Source organism: Metopolophium dirhodum, chromosome 5, assembly GCF_019925205.1.
Source record: "Metopolophium dirhodum isolate CAU chromosome 5, ASM1992520v1, whole genome shotgun sequence".
Taxonomy (NCBI): domain Eukaryota; kingdom Metazoa; phylum Arthropoda; class Insecta; order Hemiptera; family Aphididae; genus Metopolophium; species Metopolophium dirhodum.
The window spans coordinates 3,885,758-3,911,787 of NC_083564.1; the positions used below are offsets into that span (position 1 = coordinate 3,885,758).

Sequence of the window (26,030 nt, forward strand, 5' to 3'; positions counted from 1 at the left end):
TTTTTAACACTGTATAATAATTTTATTCAGTCAATTAAACACGAACTCAATAACATTTTTATAACTAAGCTAAACCATTTAACCAATGTACCCCACTAATCCACTCCTTACTACAAGTATTATATTTATAAATATTATAAGTATGCATTGTCACACAAACGGGGGTGCCAGGGCGGTGCTTAGCACCTCCAACTTATATTAGTTATATTAGACTAAAAATATTGTTTAAAGTAAATAAGAGATGATGGTGTTAAACATTTTCTTAGTAATAATTATTTGCTGGAATACCTCATGCGTGTGATATAAATATAAGTAGGTATATAACTTGTTATATTTATATCATGCATTGTGAAGATATGGATGTCACTATAGCGTTGTTGTGCATATGAAAACAATTGAAATGAGTGGTCACTTGAGTTTTAAAACAATAAAAAATAATTACCGGGTAAAAAAATTATCGGTAAAATTTACATTACCGGTAAAATTTACCAGGTAACTTTACCGAGCTCCCATCTCTAACCGGGCATACCTACTGCGTAAGTACTTAATATTACACTAAATCTGGTTGGTGATTATTTTGAGGAATAGATAATATATGAAAATGTTTATAATACTGCATATAAAATTTTACAAGTCACGATTATATGTCATTATTATTTATCATATCAAATATATTATGTCTCACCATTTCGGTAATTTATGTACCGCCAGCTTGGTGCCGTTTTGGGCGTTGGTAGGTACTTATATTTTAATAAACGAAATAAACAAATCAAAAGCAAGGTGTTCGAACGAATGCGTTTACTAAATGTCGTTTAAATGTGTTTACAAAATAAACATTCGCGCTATAAAAAGTTACATGCATTATTGTTATTTATTACACTTTTGAATCTGAAAATATATATTTTTATGTACTTTGAAATGTTATTTGTTATATTAATAAGTAATAACATATAACTTATTTAGTTATTTGACTGTGTATCCATAATTATCATCACGGGCCGACGTGTTTTATGTGAACATACCTAACACAACTCAATGAAAATACTCATTTACTATCTCTATTTCAAAATAATAAAAAAACTATCTTTGATTTATCCTCCTCGTCATCTCTAATTTCAATACTATTTGTATTAAAGTTTTTTTTAAACAAAATTTTGTGGCGTATATTGTTTATACTTCATTAAATTATAATTAATAACGATTTTTAGTTTTAATTGTCGACGATAGTATTAATAGGTACTATTAATATTTCATTTAACGATGTTATTTCGTATAATTATTCCAGTACCATTGAGTATAATAAAAATTTAAATTTCGTCATTCAAATTATTATATTGCATGTCTGCATTGGTTAGTACCTATATATGTATAACCTTTGGGTCTGCATGGCAATTGAGTTGTCGCATATACTACTGAACTCGTGTTGGGTTCAAGTGCTTTCATGAATATCATGTCGGTGTTTTTTAATACTTGATACTACATTGGTGTGGTGGTTTATTGAAACGCGAGCACCGCAGACTTTGTATTTTTAATTTTTTTTATGCTCGTTGAAAAACACGAGATTGCTTATAGTTTTTAAAATATCATATTTAAAAGAAAAGCCTGCGAATCCGTTTTTGCGGGATAGAATAAGAAATATTATTTAATTTATTATAATTGTTGTGAAGTTTAGACAAGATGATTAGTGATGAAGAGTCACGTATATCCTGAAATAACTCCGCACTGCAGTGTTTGTTGACGAGGGTTGACAAGCATTATAGGCATTATAAACATTATATTTATTTTTTCATTAATATCATAAATTCTGCTTTTTATTGAAAAACGTATTACATAATGACCCCTAGTTCAATAATACGAGGATAACTTTATATTATGCTAATATAACTAATAAGTAATACAAATTTGGAAAATGGTGTAAATGTTAAAAACATTTTTCTGTATTGTATTTTTGAAAAAAATATATTATAATTTATGCGAAAACTATCCATAATGAGGAAAGAATTTTATTATGAAGAAGTTGTGAAATTTCAAAAATAAAATATTACATAGCAACCAACTAAGTGTAAAATGAAAATAACTAACAAGGGATAAAATACAAAGTATTAGTAAAACTGTTTACCTACTTACATAGTTACATTCACTTCACGAAAAGAACAACTTCGCTAAAAATATGCCATATGGCATGATAAGTACTATTAGTTATTACCTATAAACTGAGATACATTGCTCATTTGCTTCATTCAGTCATGTGATTGGATTTTATTTTTATTTTTTTTTATTGATATCAATTTTGTTAAAATCATTAAAGTCTAAAGTAGTCAGTATAACATTATCTTGCACAGTTGCACCATGTTTTTACACTTAACCTATACAATATACACACTACACATATTACGATATTCTTCTTTTTATTATCTAAGCTTGTATAATATTATATATTTTATCTATCAACTCGATTTTAAAAATACTAAAAATCTTTTATTTATTGTATGTCTATTTTAAAATGTAACTTTAAAATATAGATTATAGCGAATAATTTGTCTGTAAAAATAGAAAATTTAAGTGTAATATTTGGGTGTCAAAATAAAATAAAATCATACTATTTGCTTATGCTAGTGTTTTTTGGAGAATTAGTGTACAGAGTTGGAAAAGTTCTGAGGAGCAGTAATTCCAATTCTATCTGCAACGCTTCAATTTCTTTGTGCAATTCTAGTACTTTTGTATTTATCTGTGTAAATTTCATTATATCTTTCATCCTAAAACAAAACATATGTTATGTATATTCTCTAATATTAATGTCATTATTATTCTTAGGGCAATAATATTTAGATTTGAGAATACAGATTGACATATACTTAAGTATTTGTTGTACAAATACATATAAATGTATTTATCTATTCGTTCTTGAATATTATTTAAATTTTTAATGATACCTATAATGTTATAATAATTACGGTATAACCAAAGTTACGGTATATTTACTTTTCACCACTGTGATGCATCAGTTTGTCGTTTAAACCGTAATCTATCAGGCACTTCAACTTGGTTAATTCACACGTCATTTGGTCTATCTCTTCATCGGCCTTTTTGTTTTTATTCTTAGTATCTCTTTCTGTTTTGTACATTTCGTTTAACTTTTCATTTAGCTTTTCTTTCTGTTTTGTGTAAGTCTGAAAAACAGTACATTTTATCACACATAATATTAATATATTATATACTGTTGCATTTCATCTTTTATATAAACATATAGGTAGTATGTACAATATATTTTATATATTTATTATTTACCAACTACTAACTAGGTACTAAGGTATTAAATTACGATTGACGTGAGCACAGTGTAATGTCTACCCATTGTACACAATTTATATGTATTTGTATTATATTCATAGGGGTTTACCATGTTCACAATACAATTATCGCTGTACATATTATTATTACTCATATTACATGAATAATACCTACTTAAATCCTATGTACATAATATACAATACTTATTAATTATTATAAATATGTAAATCTATATTGAAATCGTCTCATTAATATCTTACAAATTTAATTGCTGCTAGTTCTTTGTCCACGTTTTGTTCAGCTTGTTCTGCATTATTTATTCCTTTCATCTTAAACTTCAAGTAGTTTAACACATTTTCGGTTATTTTCATTGACGTTATAAGATCAAAACGAAATTTATACAATGGAATTTTGTGGTTTTTTAAAATATCGTGTTCCCATTTTAAAAATCGACATTTACGTTTGAACTTCAGTAAATTGGATAAAGCATCAATTTTAGTACTGCCCATTTTCTAAAAATTATAGATTTTGTAATAATTAAAATGTTTTATTCATTTATTGTATAAATATATTAATTTATTTTATAGAAAAAAGTTACTATAACAAAGTAGTTATAACTTATAAGTCGCTGAGCGGAGAACAAAAGTTAGATCAAGGTAGATCAAATTTTATAGTTATAATGTAAGTTATGCCTAAAATAAAATTGTCACAATTTGTATAAATTGTTATGATTGTAATATCATCTATATATTATGTATGTATATGTAAATAAATATAAAATCGTTTACTTTGATTTCGGTGTTCACTTTATCAATAGCATTTTTAGAAATAAGTGTAGTGTTTTCGAAATCGCTAAAGTGTCCTGTTAATACGGTTTCAACGTTCCCCTGAGACACTACTAATTGAACCTAAAATTGAAATTAAAAACGAACACATATTTTTTTTTTTTTTTATAGTCACTACTCAAAGTCCTACTTTTTACCTCAGGGTTATCCTCATAATACAAATCTTGGTTTTCTAATCTGATGATAGTCATTTTTAATTTCTCAATCATTGCTTCCTTGTCTTCTTTGTCGCGCTTTAAGCTATCCAATAAATTGTCTTTGTCTGTTGCGTCTTGTTGACATGTACTGATCTTAAATTCTGACTCAATTTTCATTCGTCTAAAATTGCAAACCTTATGCCAAGTTTCTCTGTCCATATTCAGCTTATAATCATCTACATATTTATAATCGTCATATACCCTAAGTGTATCTAAATATTTAACGAATTCCGGGGTCAAAAGATGTAGCTTATCATCAGATGGATCCATTATGGTATTGACAAACTGGTAACCAAGTATTGACGAATAGTTTTTATTGCCTTGTATTTTAGGTCTCCGGCTACGAGTTAAAATTCATTTTAAAATATTATAAAACTAATTGAAAGACTTATTTGGTTTTTACTTGTAGGCGATTAATGCTTGTTCGTAAATTAGTTTGGAAGGAAACTCAGACTTAAAACGTTTATTAAGAATGTTGTTTTTGTGATTCAACGATTCTATAGTATTGAGCAAAGAATTTGGCTCGGTTTTTGCAATTTTTTTATTCGTTTCCGCAATAATTTGTTCAAATCCCGTAATAGCTTCTCTTAACTCCAAAATGATTTCACTTCCAAAATAAATTAAAACATTTGATAAATTATCTAAAAAAAAATAATAAAACCATAATATATGTATCTACTAACCTGTGTCGTTTAATTTGGTGTTTTCGTTGATCACTATCGCTCAACATTTTTGAAAGCCTAAGCATTTTTAAATTCTCATGATCGATGGCTGAATTGTACTTCAACTTCATTTTAAACAACGTAAATACATTATTGTCAAATTGTTCTATAATCTGTGCGATGTGATGATGTATTTTTATCTTTTCTTCTTCAAGAATATTTTTGTATTTTATTCTGTCGTCGTTCAAAGCCAAAGTTAATTTTTCATACTCGTCTATAGCCTTTAAATCGTCTGCTGTGAAATCTTCAGGATTTTTGTTTAACTATAAATATGAAAAAAATCAGTGACGCATGCATAATTTTTATGCCGATGAAGATAATATATTGTATTTATGTTTAAGGTAAAATAGGAAATACAAATTCAATACGCAATAGAAATCAATAATAACTTGAAACATATGTAGATAATTAAATTTGATGAAATTAAATATTCAATATTAATGTGCTATCTAGTAATTTATATCGATCAGAAATTAATAATTTTTTCAATATAATAGTTAAACATTATAATCAGATATCGTATTATATTCATGTTTGTAATACTATATTATATGCTGCAAAAAAAATATTTGTGGGTATGAAAAGTACCACGTGAGGTGGTCGTCACCTCAAATCCAAATACATATAAATCACATGGCTCCTAAATACGTTCCCTAGAAAAATATTAGTGCGCTTGTTAAGAAAATCTTAAAGATATACACACACCACCATGCATTGCGGTTTTGGCACGTCTTTTTTCAATTCGTCTTCCCACCTTTTCTCCAGCACACCATCCATCATAATCATCAGTGCCCGCTGTCTATAGTTGTTAAGAGTTACCGTCTCACTGTTTCGTTCTCCTGTACCTGAATTCATGTCATTCGACATTTCTTTACTGGATAATACATTATTGTGATACAGTTCTACGGGAACTTCATCGCCATCGACGTGTAAAAGTTCCTCTGTTTGCTCATATTTATTCCATTTATAATCTACTGGAGACGGTTCGGTGGGTTCAACTAAACAAAATTAATAGAGATCACAACTGTTTTCGAGCTTCCACTATGGTTTATTCAGTTTTAATACTTTTGCATGCCAATCTCAATTCAGTTTCAATTACACGTAATCTGTCATTATATTCTTTCAAATTGTCCAGTTGCTGTTGTTTTTCCGTAAACAAATCATCAAATATTTGATTGAATTTATGCTTTAATTTGTTAACCATAAACTAATAATGTATAATAAATATGAAAAACATGGTATTAAGTAAAAATAAATAAGTAGGTCATAAAAATGTATCACCGCAGGTGAAACTATTTTAATTTTCACTGTTTACATACTTTAAGTAAAATTATTTCATCTTCAGCCATTTCTAATTTATAATAATTGTACTGAGAATTTAAAGTGTCAATAGTTTCAACAAACTCATAACTAATTGAACCCATCATTGTTAAATCATTACTTTGCTTGTAATCGGATTCCGACGAATTTGATTCAACGTCTAATATCTCAAAATTATTCCTAGAAAAAACGTTTTTGACATTTGCATAACATTTTTATTTTATGTTTCTTACTTGGAAAATGGATCTTCCGCACTGGATAATTGTTCTGCCATATCTCTGATTAATATTCTTTCTTCTATGATTACATTTGCTTTGTTAATAATGTCTTGGTCTTTTATGCTTATTGGGTAGTTGTCTACTTTATATATATTTTTTAGACACTAAAATTAAATTTAAAATCAGTTGTTATTATAGTTTTAATCCATCATACGCCCTTTTGGGTACATACGTATATAGATTTTGGTTTGATGAAAAGTGTTTCCCATTTTTCCTTTATAATATTTTCAGTTTCCAATTTAAACTTGTTTATGTCACTAAGAATTTTTTCTTCGTACTCTTTACGTTCAAGCTTACATTTTTCTCTGAAACTTAGTCTATAATCTACATTTAAATCGAATTCTTCTATATCTATTTTCATGTCATCCGGCCCATTGACATTGGTTTCTAATAAATTTCGAAGCTAAAATTCAAAACAAATAAATAAATTGTGGGGTATGTCGTACGTAATCAACTGAAATGAAATATTATGATTATTTTAGTTTATATTATATTATATTTTTTATTTTTATTATTACTTCTGTTTTTATTTTTTCAAAATCTTGAATGATTTGTTGTTTTTGATTACTATAAGCCGCTATACTTGCATTCAATTCATTTTGTTGATTAATCATTTCCCATGTCATTCGTCGTAGTGCTGTAAAATAGTGAAGTTCAGTCAATAAATTATGCTTCCGTCTATTTTCTATTGTTAACAATAATAAACTAACATTCTGGTCCGTCCTCAAAACCGATTCCTTTTGTTTCAAAATGATCTTCGATCATTGGAAAATTAATTTTATCAATCCGTCTATTACGACTTAAATTGCCTCTAAAATTCGTTAAAATAAATAATATTTTTTAAAATTATTGTTTCCATTGTAAAATTTACTTAAAGCTTGTACACATAAAGTTTTCTTGGTGGCTAAGTGTTAATATGTTATGTGCATTGACATCAACTTGAGCAGCTATCAACCCTCCACTTTGCCAATGGCTGCAATTTACCATAATCATTTGTTTCCACTGACCATCATCGTCAAATTCATAAATATTATATGAACCATCTGGACTAAATGTAACACAATGATTTTCGTTCGTGTACGTCTTAATACTTTTTAATTGATGATCTAATGGTATAGTTTGTGACTCTAGCATTTTTTCCTTTAACGTAAAGATATTATTACAATATTAATAATAAGATTAGGTAAATATTGAATCATACCTTAACGATATCTATAGTCATCAAGTGAATACATTTCGACTGTAAGACAGTAAAAGCTATGTTTAATGCGCCTGGCACTTTACATGAACTCCATTTAAATACCGATGTGAAATAATTTTGCATATCGTTTAATTTAAAAACTATATTGAAATTTATATCAAATATTAAAATATTATTTCCAGCATTTTCGGCGTTTTTCAGATCTGTATATAAAACTGTCAAAAACGATGATTTTTTATCGTCGATTATGTATATATCAATAACGTATTTTCCCAAATGATGTTCTCTCAATACAGTACATTTCTGTCCTAATGTAATCTATTGGATGTTTTAAAATAAGTGATGTATATATTTTTACAATCGCATATTATTAAAATATTAAATTATTATAATTATCATTACACCATTAAACGGACATACAAATAATAACAATAAGTGTTAGTTATATTTTTTAAATTGTATACCAAACGTTTTTAGTATGTATTAATTCTCAATAAAGTCATTAAATGGCATTATATAATGGTAAATGATAATATTAAATGTAGGTATATTTAATATTTATATTCACTTACACTTATGTAATAAAATCGACCTGTGGGAAAACTTGTGACACTGCAAATGTTTCCGTCAGAGAAAAATTTTACCGAAGATAAGTCTTCATCACATAGTACTATTCTTGCAATGCACTCTATTTCGTTTGCTTTGGGAACAGTTCTCAGCAATTCCATTTTACCGTTTTTAAACGTAATGGCAATATAGTAGTAAAATGGATTACTACACAAATCCGTTGCGGTTCCATTTAGTTTCATCTTGCTTTTCTGTAAAACAACAAGAGACAATAATAGAATACTACCCTACTTTAATGGATATTAAAAATGTTTACAAATTCTCCGGTCGAAGCATCCCACACTTGCAAAATGTTTGCGTGGTTTATGGTGGCCACCGTTTCGTCCGTCGGTTTGATAAACGTAAAATACTTGATTTTTGATCCGTACACTTTCAATATTTTTTGTTTTTTCTGTGTCAGTTGTAACAGCGTTCCCTGTACGGTCAAAAATAAAATATGTTTATTGACTTTTCCAATATTGTCTAGGTGCGCATGATGCTAAATTATTATTATTATTTTATGTGATGGTGTTATTGTACCTCGTCCGACCAGCCGTAAACGTCGTTTTTTACAGCTACCATACATTGCAATGTGCAGTCAACGACCATAGTCCATATTTTTGAGAAAATGCCCCTGGTGTCCTTGAAACACTGCGGGTTGCAGACAATATATTATACATGAAGTAAGAAGTGTCGTTTATGGATTATTATTTCTTGTTATATTATTATACTAACTGGAGGCGGCTATTGCTATTGCTAGGGTTTTTGTGATTATGCGAGCAGTATATTATCAGGTAGGCAATCTACCTGTGGTAAATCGTGGACCCCGCGTGGTGCGTACGTAAGTGTATAGTAGAACTCTAAAGTATCAAAAAATGCAAAAAATTGGTCCACCAACACCGTGGTTCGAACTCGATACATTTTGTGTTCTATAATACAAAGGCTTATAGCATTAATAATAATATAATGTAATCATAGACCTTATAAGGTAGGTATAAGGTCTATGAATATAATAATTATTATTATTAAAACCAATAGCAACCACTCAAAAAAAATAATAACAATAATAATCATCTCAAAATCCCTGTTTAAGAACAACCCCGGGTTGGACATCTTATTTACCTTTTTTCGAAACAAAATGTAGCCTATCTTAGGTATAATCTATCTCTGTATCAAATTTTATCACAATCGGACGAATGGTTTAGAAATGCATAAAGGACATAGTCAGACGCAAACATTTTTTGCCTTTTAAATAAGATATGTATAATATATATATACAGATAGATAGATAGATAGATATACTCATAATAGCTCCAAAACACCTCTGTATACGCCGGCGTTTTTTTTTTTTATTATTTCTGCACAGGTTAGTTATTAGTTACTATAGTAGAAAAATGTATGACAATTAACAAAAAACGCATTCAGACACACAAATATTATTATGCTAAAAAATATTTAAAAAACCCCCCAAGAGGTCACCGCTCGCAGCTCGACATAATAATGTATATCATAAAATTCTATATATATACTACTATGTATAACAATAATATTATAGACGGTTAATATATAAACGGTTTTGTCATTGAAGCAAATAATCCGGTTAGGTTTGTTAAATCAAATTAAACTTTTGAAAATATCGTAAGGTTTTTATATAATTTATATTATATTATGACGTTACATATTATTTTATTATTATTACAAGACGTTTATTTTTTGGTTATCGACTGTATTTCGTGTACCGTATACGCCGCGATGATGTAATTTTTTTGTTTCATCGTCAGGGGGGCAGAGATTTCGGCCGCAAACATTGTTGCTCACAGCCCACACCTCTTGTACGGGCCACACCGAGCTGCGAAAATATCGTCTGGCAGTGATCAAAACATTATATTATACGGTATACCTGACATGCGGTTACACCCCGACAAATGTCTTAATCACGTGGTACTAACATACCAAGAGTATAATCGTAAAAACAACAAGAACAATAATAATAAAAAATAACGATAATAGTGATTAATACCGTTAGACGGTTGTCCTGGTTGACCGCGTACACCACGAAACCCTGTTTGGTGGGGCACACTAACGCGCCCGGACCGCCGCTGCCGCTTCCGCGTTTCGCCGGGATCGGATCCGCCGCCGCCGTCGCGACCATTTCCGGTTCCGGTGCGCCGGGCTGCACTCGATAGACGTTGGCCAACGAGTCGCAGAACACGTACCATCCGTACGGCGTCCAGCAGCCCGAAGCGGAGGCGTCCGAGGGCACCTCCACCCGAGTCCTCTCAGCGTACACCGTCTTGCAGCCCACGAACAACGTCCACAGCTGGAGCTTACATCCGACGTCGTGTTCCGTCTGGCTCAGGTACACGTCGTTTCGGCCCGTCGCGGCGGTGATCGCCGACAGACTGCGTTTGACGTGACAAGACAATATCATATCGTAAATTATATTATAAATTATTTTGTATTCGATTACGCGGGCATAGACTCGAGATAGAATATTCATGTAGGTATAGACTTCGCACCTAGTCCTATCCCGTGACTTTGTTGTGTGTGTGGGGGGGAGGTCTAATATCAGTGCCGCAACTATAGAATTGTTGAGCCCTAGGACAAACGATTATTTAGGGGCCACTATCTAGCACCACTGCACCAGGGTTTAAATTACTCAACAATTTTATTGGTGTCAGTTAGATAAAATTCAACAAACAAACATAACATTTATCAAAAAGTATTTCATACGTCATGTAAAACATACATTTTAGTAAAGAACAATAACACATTTTAATATCTATCGTATTAATTTATTATAACAAAAAAATATGATGTTAATATTTTAAATAAATTTCATCTTTCTTGCTTTCAAATTAGAAAAATCTCTAAAAAATATATTAGACTAATATACTCGATTAATATTTGTTTTTTAGGAATCCCCACGAACGAGTACACGTATAGTTTACGTATTTATGACTAATGTAGTACAATATAGTACCTCAAAATACTAATAGTGATGTATGTAATATTTAAATCTAAATTGTACCAACTAACATAACTCATCCTATTTAGTTATACATTTATACATGTAACGGCCAGCTTTTCAATATTGGGGTTGTTTATAGCTTAGGGTGGCCTAAATTAAAAACATTTTAGTCATATAAAACAATATAAAACGATTAAAACATTTTTATGAAAATAACGTACGCGTAGTATAATGGGCGAGGGTATACTATTATACGTCTATACGTCATGTCTGTATAATTTTAAATGTTTTAAAATATTACACGAGTGGAATGTCAAATCAGTTAACATACAATTATAATATATTGCGCGGGTAATAAAAATATAAATGTATAGTATTAAATACATATAAAGTACCTATAAAAGTCTAAAAGATGAAATATGAAATATTGCTGTTAATTACACGAGTAAACAGGACTTTTAATCAATGATTTAAAGATATATGTATATTATCGAAAGGTATTTAAGAATGTATTGCTATTATTTCAATTCGACAATAAAGCATTTATTCAAAATGTATTTTACTTGCATATTAGAAGTCAACAATTGTTTATAATATTTACTATATTTATGTGCTTTTAAAATATTTGTAAAATAATGTAGTCGAACTCTTTAGTATTTTGCTTATTTATTCGGGGAAAAAATATAACGATAATAAGTACCAATTAAAATTGGGACTTTTTACATATTTTGTTATGGTTTTTTTTTCAAAAAATATTAAATAAGCTCCAAGTAAAATACATTTATTTTGGAAAATAACATATTTGTATACATCATTTAATTTCTCATATTTTTGAACTCGTGAAAAGTTCATACAGGTATATTATTAGTTATTAGTATGATTCATAACGTTAAAGTGAAAAGGGGTACAGTGATATTAACAACTTGTTTGCTTGAATTCAAAATAAATATAGGTGGGTATTTAATTGCATTTATTTAGTATATTTTTGTAATTATTAGTGAATGACAAATAATTACATGTTATCGAATATTTTTAGTGCAATACGTGGGACCAAACCCTAAATAGTATTGCCACACTATTATTATTATTATTATTATAGGGAGGAAAAACCAATCAGTGTTGGATAGTATATAATATATATAATATATATATATATATATATATATTGTTTATTATGCCTGCGGCATTTGGCACACCAAGCAGACGAAGCGTGCTTTTACTTTAGATATTGGTTCGGCTGAATGAATCCGGTGTCGACGACCAACAGTTTTTCTCCAATTCTCCACGCCCACACGATCAAATCGAATGCCGGGTAATCGCGCAAGCCGATTAAATATTCCAACCTCAGAAACAGTATAGACTTGTATGGTGCAGAGCAACTACTATCTGAAATCCAATAAAATCCCCTTCAAAATAAAAAAACAGAATAGCTTATACAGAGTGATCCATTAAAACCACTTCAGTCTAAAATGATTTAAAAAAAAAAAAAAAACGGTTTGTTTGGTTTGTAGAAATTTTTATATTATGGAACTAGCTGTAACTATATAAACATTTTTTCAAACACTTTTTCATCACAGCGGCTTTTATATTTTAGATTCTGAGCGGAGTGGTTTTACAACAATGTGTGTTTTATTTAATTTTTAATTTTTTTGTCTAGGTATCATCACGTATGGGGCGGTACAACTTCTTCGAATTTCTTCAACAGTATCTTGTTTGATGAGAAAATAAATCTATTTGGTGCATTCGGGAAGTTTATTTTTAAATCATATCATATCAAAGGTATTATAAATTATAATATATATATATATATTAAATTATTAAGTACTTACCAACAAGAGTCGCCAACACTTTCAGGTCAGGATATAAACAAATTACCACCTTGGATATTGGTGGGTGTTCAGCCAAGGCCAGTAAATCTGTATCACAGCAATCGACGCACCCAATACCTTCTAAATGTAGATCATCATCACTACCACCCCCCGGGGTCGATTTACTGCCTACTATTAGGATATCTTCTTTTTGCGTATTACTGTCATAAAATATTAACGTTTTTCCAACGCGTATCAATAAAACGTCTTTGGACACGAATTTGAATTCACTAACACTCGTTGGTTTCAACCACCTGGAAAAAATATTCTCGATCAAAAAATAAGCAAGTACCTATCGGTTTCCATAATTTTGGTTTTTCTGTTTCAAAAAAAAAAAAAAAAAAAGAATAAGCCATTTAAAATATAACAATATATAAAACATTGGCTTATTTCAAGGATTTCATTCAACACCGTTTAGAAATTAACTACCTACAAAATATTAAAATTTTATTTCCTTTATTCAACTCGATTTTTGGTCCTTTTCATTTTTATTTATTTTTATTTTTAGGAGAAAATATACAAGTAAGTATAATATGTGTGTTCGATTAGGTTAGGTTAGGTTAACCTATAAGAATAGAACATGATTTAAATAATTTGAGGAAAGAAGCCACCCAGACAGCCAGTGATGACACTTTCATTTGATTTAAATTTTTGGTCTTCAAATCAATTACATATTTTTTATTTTTTTATTGATTAATAAACGCTTCAACGACAAAGGTTATTGACGTGTGATTACATTTTTTTTTTTTTTAAACAGTATTATTATATAAATATTTTGCTAAATAAGTTTGTACAAATCAGACATTTTTTTAAAAATTTTTTATTTTTTTTGTTTGCATCTTCGTCGTGTCCCAGGATTTCGAGTAATTGTCCAGGTAGATTTATTTGTTTTTGTTTCGATTTTTCGTTTTATTGTTTTTCTTCTAATAGAAGTAGTGAGTTTGATAATTTTGTAAGTTTACATATTTTTATATTGGCGTGTAAGACGTTTGCCATACAATATTATATGAGTTTCAAGGAGACTACAAAATGTTAACTATAATATGTAATATAAGCACTCAATTGGGCAGAAAAAAAAAAATTGTGAATGCCTGAAAATGTACGAATCGTGTTGAGTTTCAAAGAGACCACAAAAAAATGTAATTTTGTGTAATGTAATTATTAAGGTAGGTTAGTATACTGGCTACTACCTAATATTATATTAATATATTATGTGATGCCCGAAAATATACAAATCGTTGTAAAGTAATGAACAGTACCTACCTATATATTATATAATTATGTACCTATAATGTATTTATTGTAGGTAAGTACAATAAATTATGTTTCTCTCAATATTAAATTTAACTCGAATCCACATTTATACCTTGCGAATACACTTTTACTGGATACATTTGCACTTTCCTCTGTGTTTTCTGGCTGATCGTTCGATTCTTCTTCACTCAACGATTTTAAAGTGATATTTTCTTTCGATTCTTCTGTCATCTGTTCGTAAACAATATTTTAATATTCTATTCAATATATTATCTCGTGTAATAACGGTTTTTTTTTCTGTACGCGGACTATATTATTATTATTTATAAAAATGTATGTTACTAAACTATAATATGACTATAATAATTTGATATTTTTAGTTCAGTTCGATTCAAATACAACATAATATACTGTGCTATTATATAATATATACATTTTACTATTTTAGTCAAAGAAAAAAAAATAAAAATATTTTTAACTAATTAAATAATAATTATAATATATGATACGAATAATATCATCATGTAATTTACACTATAGGTATGAAAAACTATAGTGAAAGTTCCCGTTTTAATTATTTAAATAATGAATTGTCGAGTATTATTTAATATAATATTATTCTGGTAGAGCCATTACAGCCTATGGGTATATAAGTTAGGTTAACACTGCATATTATTATATTATTATATTTATAAATATGTTATGTGTAATAGAGATAACAATGATAACATTATACATTTAACACTATTACCCCAAATTAATTTCTCCAAGGTGTAGTGTAACGCGTAATGGGGTTGTCGTATATTGTGAGTGATGAGTCGTTTGTAGTATTAAATATGGATATCACGCATTCACGTACCTACAAATATACAAATTTATAATGTGGTCTGATGTTAACATTATTTTATAATATAATTAATCTTGAAATACTAAGTATATAATACTCATAACTCATAAGTATATACTGTACAAGCACTATGAATTATAATATTATAATGTATACAGTATGCAAACATATTATATACCAGACAATTGCCACAATATTGTATAAAATAATTAGGGGCGGGACTTTAATGCTCTAAAAAATGAGTTTAAAATGTATTTCTTCGAGCTTTAAAAGTAAAAAAGTAAGTTATATTTCAAATTAATTAACTAATTTTTTTTTTCAAAAGTATTACTTCAATAATATTATATATTAGGTGGTCTTCTGACTATATGTACTTAATCTGAAAAAATAATTTTAAAAATGTGTTATTAATGTTTAAAATCACAGTCAAACTAAAACTATTGTCGTGGGTTGGACAATAGATTTTTGTAGACAAAAAAACTTCTTTCTACATCTACACACCTATGTCACAGGAGCGCATATTTAAAATATCGTCACTATCTGAATACTTTGTACCTTTTCCCATATATTATGATGATTTTTATTCAAACAGTCAACAATAATGAATAAATTATGTTATTTACAGTTTTAAATAATTATGATGTAATCGGTGATAATTGATAAAATAACCTTTACTTTAAAGTTAATTTATATTGTTAGTAGAAAATTAGAATTTGTGAATAATACTCTAAAACTTGAAAATGTCCTAAAATGTAGGTAAAATAACCGGTATAATAAGATGTACCACCTAAAGACGAGCAACGTGTGAATATACCAGAAATAAAAATTATATAGAATCAAAAATAGTAATATTAATCTTAATCTTAATAATAATATTTATAACACACTTACTGTTACTTTCTACCTGTCTACTATAATTATGTGAATGTTGAACGATTTTCAATAAAGTTCGTTTATTTATGTAATAATCAAAGTTAAACTTACCATCAGATTGAATTGTTCAAAGATAATAATAATATTAACGTCGACCGCTGTAAATATAATAGGAATATGTATCGATATCAATAATATACTATCTTAAACTATTTACCTACATTATATGTTAAATATAAAATTATTGTATATTTTTCTGACAGAAGTACATGACGGGTAAGGTAACTAAGGAAACTGTTTGTTACTATAACGGCAGCATATCTGCTAGTGATATAAACATAAACAATTTTCGAAACCATTTTGATCAATACCTAACCTAAGACTTTTATACCGTGTACCTATGTACTTTTTTTCAAAACAAATTATAATCTAATATATACTACATTTCTCGTGTCACGGTGTTTGTGGTCGGTAACTCCTCTGTATGTAACGGCTCGAATAATTCTTATGAGATTTTGTGTGTATATTCAGCAGGTCTGAGAATAGGTCGTAAAGTATTTTTCACCCTCCTCCTACCACCCATCCGGAGAGATGGTCAAACGAGAATTTTGAGATTTACGATGGACATTTTTGTTTATAAATGGTTGATATTGGTTACAGGAGAAATAATTAGTAGAAATTTGAATTTATTATTTGGTTGGCATTGGTTAATCGGGCAGATCAGGTACAGGATGCATCAAATCGAATTTTCGCACATTGCCTTCCTACTTGATATGTTGTCACTTGTCGCACATTGTCCACGATCCGACGTACCTAGTTAGATTGCCTACCACCGGTTGAGTTATACCTAAGATACCTAAAAGAAGTTGAACAATCATAATTTTTACGAACGACAAAGTTGTCGGGATCAGCTAATATTTTATATTTATGTGTTATATCCTGATTCCTGACTATTGTTTTTCAATTAAATAACATTTATTTAAATTGTATAACTTGTACGTGGTGGAACTCATAGAAAATAGGAAATTTGTACGTGAACGAATTCTTGGTCTTTTTTTTCAATCAGAATCAATATCATCTTATTGATTTTATAAAATGTTTGTGTTTACACGGCATTTTATACTTACTCAGAAATAATATAAATGTTGTTCTTTTACCATTGTGAAATTTCAAGATAAAAAGAACGTAACAGTATTAATATATCTATTTTAAAAAAATGTATACTTCAACACCACAATAATGTAGATACTATTTTATTTTTTTTATCTGTTTATTGCAACAATTTACTGCTACTATGACCATATTACCGTATACTGGAAACGGATGGTCACGTTTAAATATTTATTATATTCTCAGATATTGTCCCATTCTGTTATTATTCATGTAACTCATATTGTTGTAAATTGTAATATATCATAATTGAACTGTATTTAAGTTTATATTAAGTTTATTGTTCAGAACTACAACGTAATAGATGACATAAGACGTAGACAATTGCGTTAAGACAAAAATAAAAACATTTTCTATTTTTTTTTATTATTATAATTTCACAATTCTATTATACACCACATAAAGGCATTAAGCTATTAGACATTTTTAAACACATTATATATTTTGTTCATTAATATGTCATCTATATTCAAACATTTTCATTCACTTGTATATACTATAATTATACCACACCTAGGATATGAGCAACGACAATTATGTGGATCTCTCGATCAATTTATATGTCAGACCCTTTATAATAGCGTCACATTTAGTATTTGTTAAGCAAGTAGACGTGTGCACTGTGACATTTTGCGTTGGCCGGAGGGTGTCAAATTTTTTATGACTCATCACTGTATTTTGTATTTTAATTTTATTTAAAATAACCTATAATACCTTCATTATTTTTATTTCATTTTTTCCATTAATTTTATTTTATTCAAAACAAAGTTAAAAATATAATTTTACTATGTATAGGTTCATATTATATTTAGTCACGTATAATGAACAAATTATTAAATCTTTAATATTTTTTAGGTGTGGTTTCTGCCGATTTGGTATTTTATTTATTATTATTATTATTATGTTTTTTTGTACCGTCATCCATTACACGACCGAGGGTTTGACTTTTGATGATGTATTATAATAGGATTGGCCTGAGTTGGTAATGTAATTAGTTCCGGTGCCCAAGCTTTTGTCATTAGCGATTCGGGAAGTACAAGACAACTCTACGTAAGGATTTCGGTTCAAAGGTCTCCGGGAAAGAGGCAGTTGCAGTGACAAGGCATGGGCGGGGGAGAATGGTCTTGATTACATTTCCGTGTCGACGTACAGGCTAGTTAACACTTTCAATGCCCGTGGAGCATCAGCGGCAATTTGAAAAGAGAGCTATACATAGAGAGCTGCGTCGCATAATATAATATTATGTAGGTCCGACGTCGCCATTCACGTACCTAAATATATATATATACGTTGGTTAATTCGAATAATCAAATTTAATTTGATCGGTTTTAAATGTAGGTATACAATTAATATATTATAATTGTACCGAGAATGGTGCATTAGTGCGATTATTTAATTATAGAGATGATAAGCCTTCGACGAAGTGTTCGGTTTCAGCCGCCAAATTAATCAGGTCACGTCTTTATACACTTGATGACATATTATATTTAGTTAGACGAAATTAAATTGGTAATTCATTAATCAATAGCTTAACTGACCATAATATTATGTTAGTGTCCAAAATGTATGTCATCCCATATACAGGGCGATTCACCAAGCACGCTCAGTGCTTAACTCCTTTTTTCTGCAATAATGCTGTTATTTAAAATCTGATTTTTAGAATTTTTAAATATACTTTGAGATCACAGTTTCCGATATTTTCACTTTTTGAGATTTTTTGTACTACTTAAGAAGTGTCCAGTGGAGATGAGTACATCCTTTTCAACTGTAAATTATACAGTGGATAATTTTTCAAAAAATGTTGATGTATCACAATCAAATTCGTACTAGTAGTTTTCGAGTTATTTAACTTTATGCTCTAAGGATACCATGGTAATGGGTTTGTAAGATAAGGTGGCTTCGGTGATTTTACAATTTTAGTCAATAATATAAATCTATCAATATTAATAATTTGTAAAGACGGCTAAAGTATAATACATACTAGATCCAAATTCACATATTATGTTTTATAGTTTTGTAAAACCATTTTTTAGGACTGCAATTATCCTTAGTACAAACATTTTAATAACTAAATTATTATATTAAGATATTTAATTATTTAATTATTAATAATAAATCATAATCGTGAACAGTCTAGCGTTCCGTTCATATAGTTTGAAATGTTGTTTGTACAAGGCTTTGGTGGTAACTGTGGGGGAGTGGGTTAAGGGTTTGGCGGGGCATCATGTAGAGAAGTCGGTGATATGATAATATAATTATATTTATATATATTTAAATGGGATTTTCGGATCTCAACGTTGGCACAACTGATATCTCAAAAATCGAATTGCTGTTATCACATTTCGGGATATCTGTTCAAGCCCGGATATCACTTCGATGAGTTAGCAAATTGTTTGGAAGTGTTAGAACAATAATCATAACTAGAAAACTCACTCTGCTCGCCTTTTTGTGTTTTTCATTTCAGTGTTTCTTTAAAATCAACTGACATTCATTATGGTTCTCGAAAGTACTATGATATGGTAAGTAGGCACAATGATATTCGTTTTCTGGTAAAATTTGTTCATTTTCAAGTTTCATATTTTGTATACTGGTAATAGCGACAGTTAACGTAACAACTACAAAAAACATTCTGCCACATATTTGTCCCCTTTTTAAGCTTAATTATTTGTTCCATAACTAATCATTTAATATTATTATGTATTAAGTATACAGACAAATATATAAGTATATTATACCTACATATTATTTTATGTTTGATTCATTTCAATATTTTTGAGTACAGTACTACAGCAATACCTACCTACCTTACTAGTAATCTTTATTATTTTTCTTAAATTATTTTTATATGGTTTAAAAAGTATTTTATTTGATTGTTTTGTTACATACCGTAAGTAAAAATAGTAAACAAACAATATAAAACTATTTAATTTACATAAATAATTAAGGATTTTCAGAAGTTAAATTCTTGTATTTCAAATTATATTTAAATATCTTTATAATCATAAATTGACTTGTAATATATTCCTTTTTAGTGTTGATAATAGCGACTACATGCGAAATGGTGATTTTGTACCTACCCGTCTACAAGCTCAACAAGATGCTGTTAACCTAGTATGTCTTTCTAAGACTCGTGCAAATCCTGAAAACAATGTCGGTCTTTTAACATTAGCCAAGTATGAATTTCTACATTTTTAAATAACACATTGAATTTAATGCTTGGTTGTTTATTTTGTTTTTAGTGTTCGTGTATTGGCTACTTTAACAGCCGATGTTGGTAGGATTCTATCAAAATTGCATCAAGTACAACCCAATGGTATCATCAATTTTCCTACTGGCATTAGAATTGCTCATGTAATTTATAATAATTATTATACAAAGTATTTACTGTTATACAACAAATTAATATAAGTGACACTTTAGCCTTATTGAACTTTTCAAATCAAGCAGTACTTTGAAGTTTAAATTATATCACACCAAGCACATAAATGAGAACAGTTGATAAATTTTACATTATTCGGTAGTTATTACATAATTAAATTAGACAACAGCTATTCATTTTCAAATATTAGAAGCATAAATTAGTAATTACTAGGGCTAAATACCTTTAAAAACCTTAAAATATGTATTTATTTATAACCTAAAAAATCACTAAATATACTCTATAAATATGTGTAATCAGTGAAATATGGTCTTCAAATATGCCTCAAAAACCAAAACATTTTGACTGCGCTATATACCTGAAAAATATTTTTAATTTATGTTGTAAAAAATATACATAAATGTACGTTGTATAAAAATTTAAAAAATTTATTATATCTATGTAAACTAATATTTATATTTCCGGACTTCAGATATTTTTTAAGCATGTCTAAAAAAAAATAACGGAAAATTCCATTTATTAATTTAATTTTTATTTTCTATAATTAATTCAATAAATACTAATTACTACCCAAATTAATAGTTGTATTAATGTACAAAATCATGTATTTATAATTGATAAAAACATATCAGTGCAGGTTCATAATTTTAATTGTAAATGGTCTTGCGGACAAGGAAAACACAATCCACACTAATTTCTTTGAATATTCTTTTAGCCTTTTAGGTATACCAGTATTACATTTTTTTAGGTATTCAAAGAAAAATTATATTCTAATTTAAAAATATAACAATATGAACAAACACGTAAAAGTAAAATATGCGGAAAAAAATGTCTGTAGACTCCTCGTATTATGAAACAGATTTCTATATCACCAAGCTATGTTTTTAATGAATATTAGAAAACATGCAAACTTTTAAAAGTCCCTAGACTAGTAATTACTTGTATTAAATAGTAAATACATATATTACTAATAATACTTAAAAACGTAAAATGTAATAGTTTTTTTTTATTAAAAATTTTAAGTAAAATTTACTAAAAATCAGGTTAGTTTAAAAAAACCATCAGAAAAAAATAAAGAAGTCACTTCACTCCAATATATACTACTGTTGTCAACATATTATAAAACAATTTAAATAAAAATAGTATATTGAATCCTAAATATTTTGAAATATTACAGTTAGCGTTGAAGCATCGTCAAGGAAAAAATCATAAAATGCGTATAATTGCATTTATTGGCAGTCCGGTTGGTTTGGATGAAAAAGAAATTATTAAGTTAGCTAAGAGGCTCAAGAAAGAAAAGGTTAATGTGGATGTTGTTTCTTTTGGCGAAGAGGTAAAAATTAATTTAATTAAACATGAATTATATAACATTTTATACAATTATTCAATTTTTAGGCTGAAAATTCTGATGTATTAACTGCGTTTGTTAATACATTAAATGGTAAAGATGGTGGTGGCAGCCATCTTATTGCTGTACCACCAGGCTCACATTTTTCCGAAGCATTAGTATCATCTCCAGTTATTCAAGGAGAAGATGGTGCTGGAGGAGCTGGTCTTGGCGGAACAGGATATGAATTCGGAGTTGATCCTAATGAAGATCCTGAATTAGCTTTAGTTAGTTATTAAATGAATCAACTCTTGGGGAAAAAATGTATAGTCTAATGTGATTTATTTTTAAAGGCTTTGCGCGTTTCTATGGAAGAACAAAGAGCTAGACAGGAGCAAGAAGCTCGTCGAGGTCAAGCTGTATCTGCTGGTGCTGAAACATCAACCGCTCGTCCAGAAACTATTAATGAAAGTAAGCAAATTTCCTGAATAAATATTTTTATAATTACCTATGTTACGTAAAACTAAAGGATTTGTTGGCCTTTAACTTCCAACTTTATAGCTCAATATTATTAATAAATAGTAAAATCATAGTTTACTGGCACTAGAATACTAATTTGTAATTAGTAATTACTAATAAACTATAAGATATGTACAATTAACAAAATATATCTTGAGAAGCTATTGGTACTGATTTGTTATATTCCCGCCCAGGTTAACACTTTTAATAATAACCACCGTGGTTTGTAGTACTGTTTTGTTTTTCATTATTAAATTTAGTTTTATATTATTAAAATAAATTAAAAAAATTGTTTCAAGACAAGTTCCCGGTGTAAATGCCAGAAAAATAAACTATTTAGTTAGTACTTATAACTTATTTTAAAATTAAAATAATAAATATTAAACAAAACTACTCGAGTAAAGTTTAAATTCTCCTCTAAAAGTTCTGATTAGTAAATCAGTTCTCCGATATTCACTATTAATAATCTGTAGTAAGACACCACATACGTATGTTACTTGTGTGTAAGATCAAGACAACATGGCGTGGGTGGGGGGTTTAACATCCTCTTAATGTATATAAATATGTTATGATGCATTTCAATCGGTAACAAAATTATATTATAATTTAACCCTTTCAATAGCCTACTTATTACCTTTTTTAAATCATGGAAATGAAAATATTTAATATGGTTCTGTTGTAGCATTTAACATAATTAAGTAAATTTTTTTTTTTATTTAATTAATTTTATTATGTATTAATACTTAATACTTATAATATATTAAGAATACACCATACTGTCATGTGTTATCTCAGTCTTAAAACGTACAGCACAAATTTGTGTTCAGTGTTTCCAATTTTGTGTGGTAAGCTTTAATAATAGCGTTAATTGAACCATTAAAAAAATGTTAAGCTTAGGACAGTATCTGCTTTCACTTGGGGTTTTTACAATATTTTAATTTTTAAGCGATCTATGATTATATAAAATATTAAATTTAATATTCACATAACATAAGATTAAAAATTGAAATATTGTAAAAAAATCATGTGAAAGCACATGTTCATACGTTTAAGTTTGATAATAGGTCAATTCATTCTATTGTTAAAGGTTATTGCATAAAATTGGAAATGCTGAACATCAATTTGCTATATTGTATATTTGTAGGACGGAGACAAGTGACAGTACATAATATAGTGGCTTCCTTCTAAATAATTTATTAGTAACTGGAAACTGAAGTAATGGTAACATACGTCAACTTTAGTCAAAACTTAAAATAAACCTTGATATTATATTGTTAATGACATAATTATTTTAAATTTAAACCCCATTTCAGTACTTTATATATTATCTTATAATTATTACAGCTCCAACTGAAGAAGCTATGTTGGAGCGTGCTTTGGCAATGTCAATGGAAACTGGTGAAGATGAGCCAATGGTTGTACAGGAGGGATCTGGCTCTTCAGCTTCTGGATCTTCTGCTGCAGCTGCATCTCAAGTGGACTTCAATAATATGAGTGAAGAAGAGCAGATAGCATTTGCTATGCAAATGTCCATGCAAGACTCGGCAGCTGAAGAAAAAGCATCAACATCAAGTGCCAAATCCAAAGAGGAAGCTATGGAAGTAGAAGAAGACTATTCGGAAGTGATTGATCCTGAATTTATTCAGAGTGTGTTGGAAAATCTACCTGGCGTTGACTCACAAAGTGATGCAGTACGCCAAGCTGTTGGTCTTGTTAGTAAGGATTCAAAGGATAAAGACCAAAAAAATGATAAGGATAAAAGCAGTAAGAAATAAGTGTTGAAAGACAAATTGGAAAATATATTTAATTATACTTTATATATTTCTTATTATTATCATTTTTTTTTTATAACACTTCTAATTAAATAATTTTCAGAACCCGCAGATTGCTAAAATTTTAATAAATCAAATTATCCAATTTTAGAATTGTGTAATGTTTATATAAGTTAAAAACATGTTTAGTCTAATAATAAAATCAATATTATCCATAAAAATATAATTGGAATATCTAATTGTTTAAATTTAATATGGTTGTATTTCATTCGTTTATGAAGTGTAATTAAAGTTTAAATAATAATTTGTCCTTTTCTTTAATACATGTTACAATGGTATAATAATAACCATATTAATTTATTCATTTGAATAAAACGGACAGAAGCCTAATTTTTTATAAAAGATAATATTTTTAAATTAAATATAACGGTTTAATAGACAAAAAAATAATAGATATAAAAGAGAAATATGCATTGTATAATATATGAATAAGACAAAAAAAACAACAGTAGGTAAATTGTAATAATAATATATGTGGGATTCTTAGGGCAAAATATGGTAACGGTAACAAGACAGATTATGGCTTACGACTTTATTATTAATTTGAAAAAAAGGCACAGTTACTACAATATAACACACTGTTCACAACAACATTCGACTTATAATAGTTATTATTACAATTACGATACTTAACAACAAAACAACAACGCTGCTCGCTTCAACGCTATACAGTACTCACACACACTTCACTCGTCACTAGCCTCAGAGTCACTGACTAACGGTGCGTCTCGGTGAAGGTCAAGAGCGCTCTCTATGGGAGGGACTCCCACTCTCACATATATAAAGTGATAAAATACAATATAATGGTAATATTGTAGAAAACTTCTTGGTGTGTCAGAACTTTAAGTGACGCATAGTTATTATATTTCATGGATTAGAAAAAAAAAAAACAAATAATTATTGCATACTTCTAGATGGGGCTGAATTTTTTGTGAAATTATTATTATGAGATGGGACGTAGAAAAGCAAAAGGAGATCTGTGATGATGAAAAGGGGTTATAAACTGTATAATATGATCTAATAAAAATGAATAGTCAATGTGGCCATATATGTGGTTATATAGGAATGATATAATATCCGGCTCTCCACGTCGAGTTGCCAACTTGACATGCCAAGTTGTGTATGAATTGGATCGTAGTTATGGAGTTTTAAAAGGAAATTTATTTTAAGAACTAAGAATTTTGTAAGGTGTTTTAGATTTGCAATCTGAATCCAAATAATGGAACGGTATACCCTAATATAATAGATGTAACTAGAGCTTTAAAATATCTAGGGTCTTCAAAACTCAAAAATATATAATATCATATTGATGGACCTGAACAAAACATTTAGTGGTACATCTATCGAGCGGCAACTTATTAGTAATAGCTAATTTCTCGTCGACTTTTAAACTTGTGTGGGGTAGCTTTAATAGCTCTCTTCTATCGCATTCATGTCCCAGGTGTGTTTTTTGATACATAACTGAACCGCTAGAATTGAATTCCCTTAGCGTTACAAGTGTGGGGCGAATACCACTCAATTTTCTTGAAC

General features: G+C 28.8%; 2 protein-coding genes across 5 annotated transcripts; one reads left to right on the forward strand and one right to left on the reverse strand.

Moving 5' to 3' along the window:
* Positions 1-1,762: 1,762 nt before the first annotated feature.
* Positions 1,763-16,411, reverse strand: LOC132945842 (cilia- and flagella-associated protein 43). 4 transcript variants are annotated; one of them, XM_061015628.1, is made up of 24 exons: positions 16,292-16,411; positions 14,666-14,784; positions 13,261-13,553; positions 12,652-12,817; positions 10,481-10,862; positions 9,001-9,111; positions 8,738-8,896; positions 8,427-8,672; positions 7,855-8,172; positions 7,525-7,793; positions 7,364-7,464; positions 7,172-7,290; positions 6,826-7,056; positions 6,609-6,757; positions 6,375-6,555; positions 6,121-6,262; positions 5,761-6,053; positions 5,017-5,318; positions 4,737-4,940; positions 4,274-4,673; positions 4,080-4,199; positions 3,552-3,803; positions 2,983-3,170; positions 1,763-2,756 (listed from the first exon to the last, which is right to left on the reverse strand). In XM_061015628.1, the coding sequence occupies exons 2-24, from the start codon at positions 14,782-14,784 to the stop codon at positions 2,600-2,602; spliced, it is 4,902 nt and encodes a 1,633-aa protein (XP_060871611.1). In that variant the 5' UTR covers positions 16,292-16,411; the 3' UTR covers positions 1,763-2,599. The 4 variants fall into 4 exon arrangements, with proteins under 4 accessions (XP_060871611.1, XP_060871612.1, XP_060871614.1 ...); XM_061015629.1 differs by lacking the exon at positions 9,001-9,111; XM_061015630.1 differs by lacking the exon at positions 1,763-2,756 and having other exon boundaries at positions 2,979-3,170.
* A 3,392-nt stretch (positions 16,412-19,803) lies between these two features.
* On the forward strand, positions 19,804-24,485 carry LOC132945354 (26S proteasome non-ATPase regulatory subunit 4). Its single transcript, XM_061015069.1, has 7 exons — positions 19,804-19,962; positions 20,476-20,616; positions 20,683-20,794; positions 22,000-22,155; positions 22,218-22,436; positions 22,503-22,620; positions 24,013-24,485. Exons 1-7 carry the CDS (start codon positions 19,937-19,939, stop codon positions 24,441-24,443), a joined length of 1,203 nt encoding a protein of 400 aa, XP_060871052.1. The 5' UTR covers positions 19,804-19,936; the 3' UTR covers positions 24,444-24,485.
* Positions 24,486-26,030: the final 1,545 nt, after the last annotated feature.

Coding starts and splice junctions, on each gene's coding strand:
- LOC132945842 (XM_061015628.1), bottom strand. CDS start 14,784: ATGACAGAAGAATCGAAAGAAAATATCACTTTAAAATCGTTGAGTGAA. Junction 8,673..8,737: donor ATGCTTCGACCGGAGAATTT/GTAAACATTTTT, acceptor GTTGTTTTACAG/AAAAGCAAGATGAAACTAAA. Junction 4,674..4,736: donor CAAGCATTAATCGCCTACAA/GTAAAAACCAAA, acceptor TTTAACTCGTAG/CCGGAGACCTAAAATACAAG.
- LOC132945354 (XM_061015069.1), top strand. CDS start 19,937: ATGGTTCTCGAAAGTACTATGATATG. Junction 22,437..22,502: donor AAGATCCTGAATTAGCTTTA/GTTAGTTATTAA, acceptor TTATTTTTAAAG/GCTTTGCGCGTTTCTATGGA. Junction 22,621..24,012: donor TCCAGAAACTATTAATGAAA/GTAAGCAAATTT, acceptor TAATTATTACAG/CTCCAACTGAAGAAGCTATG.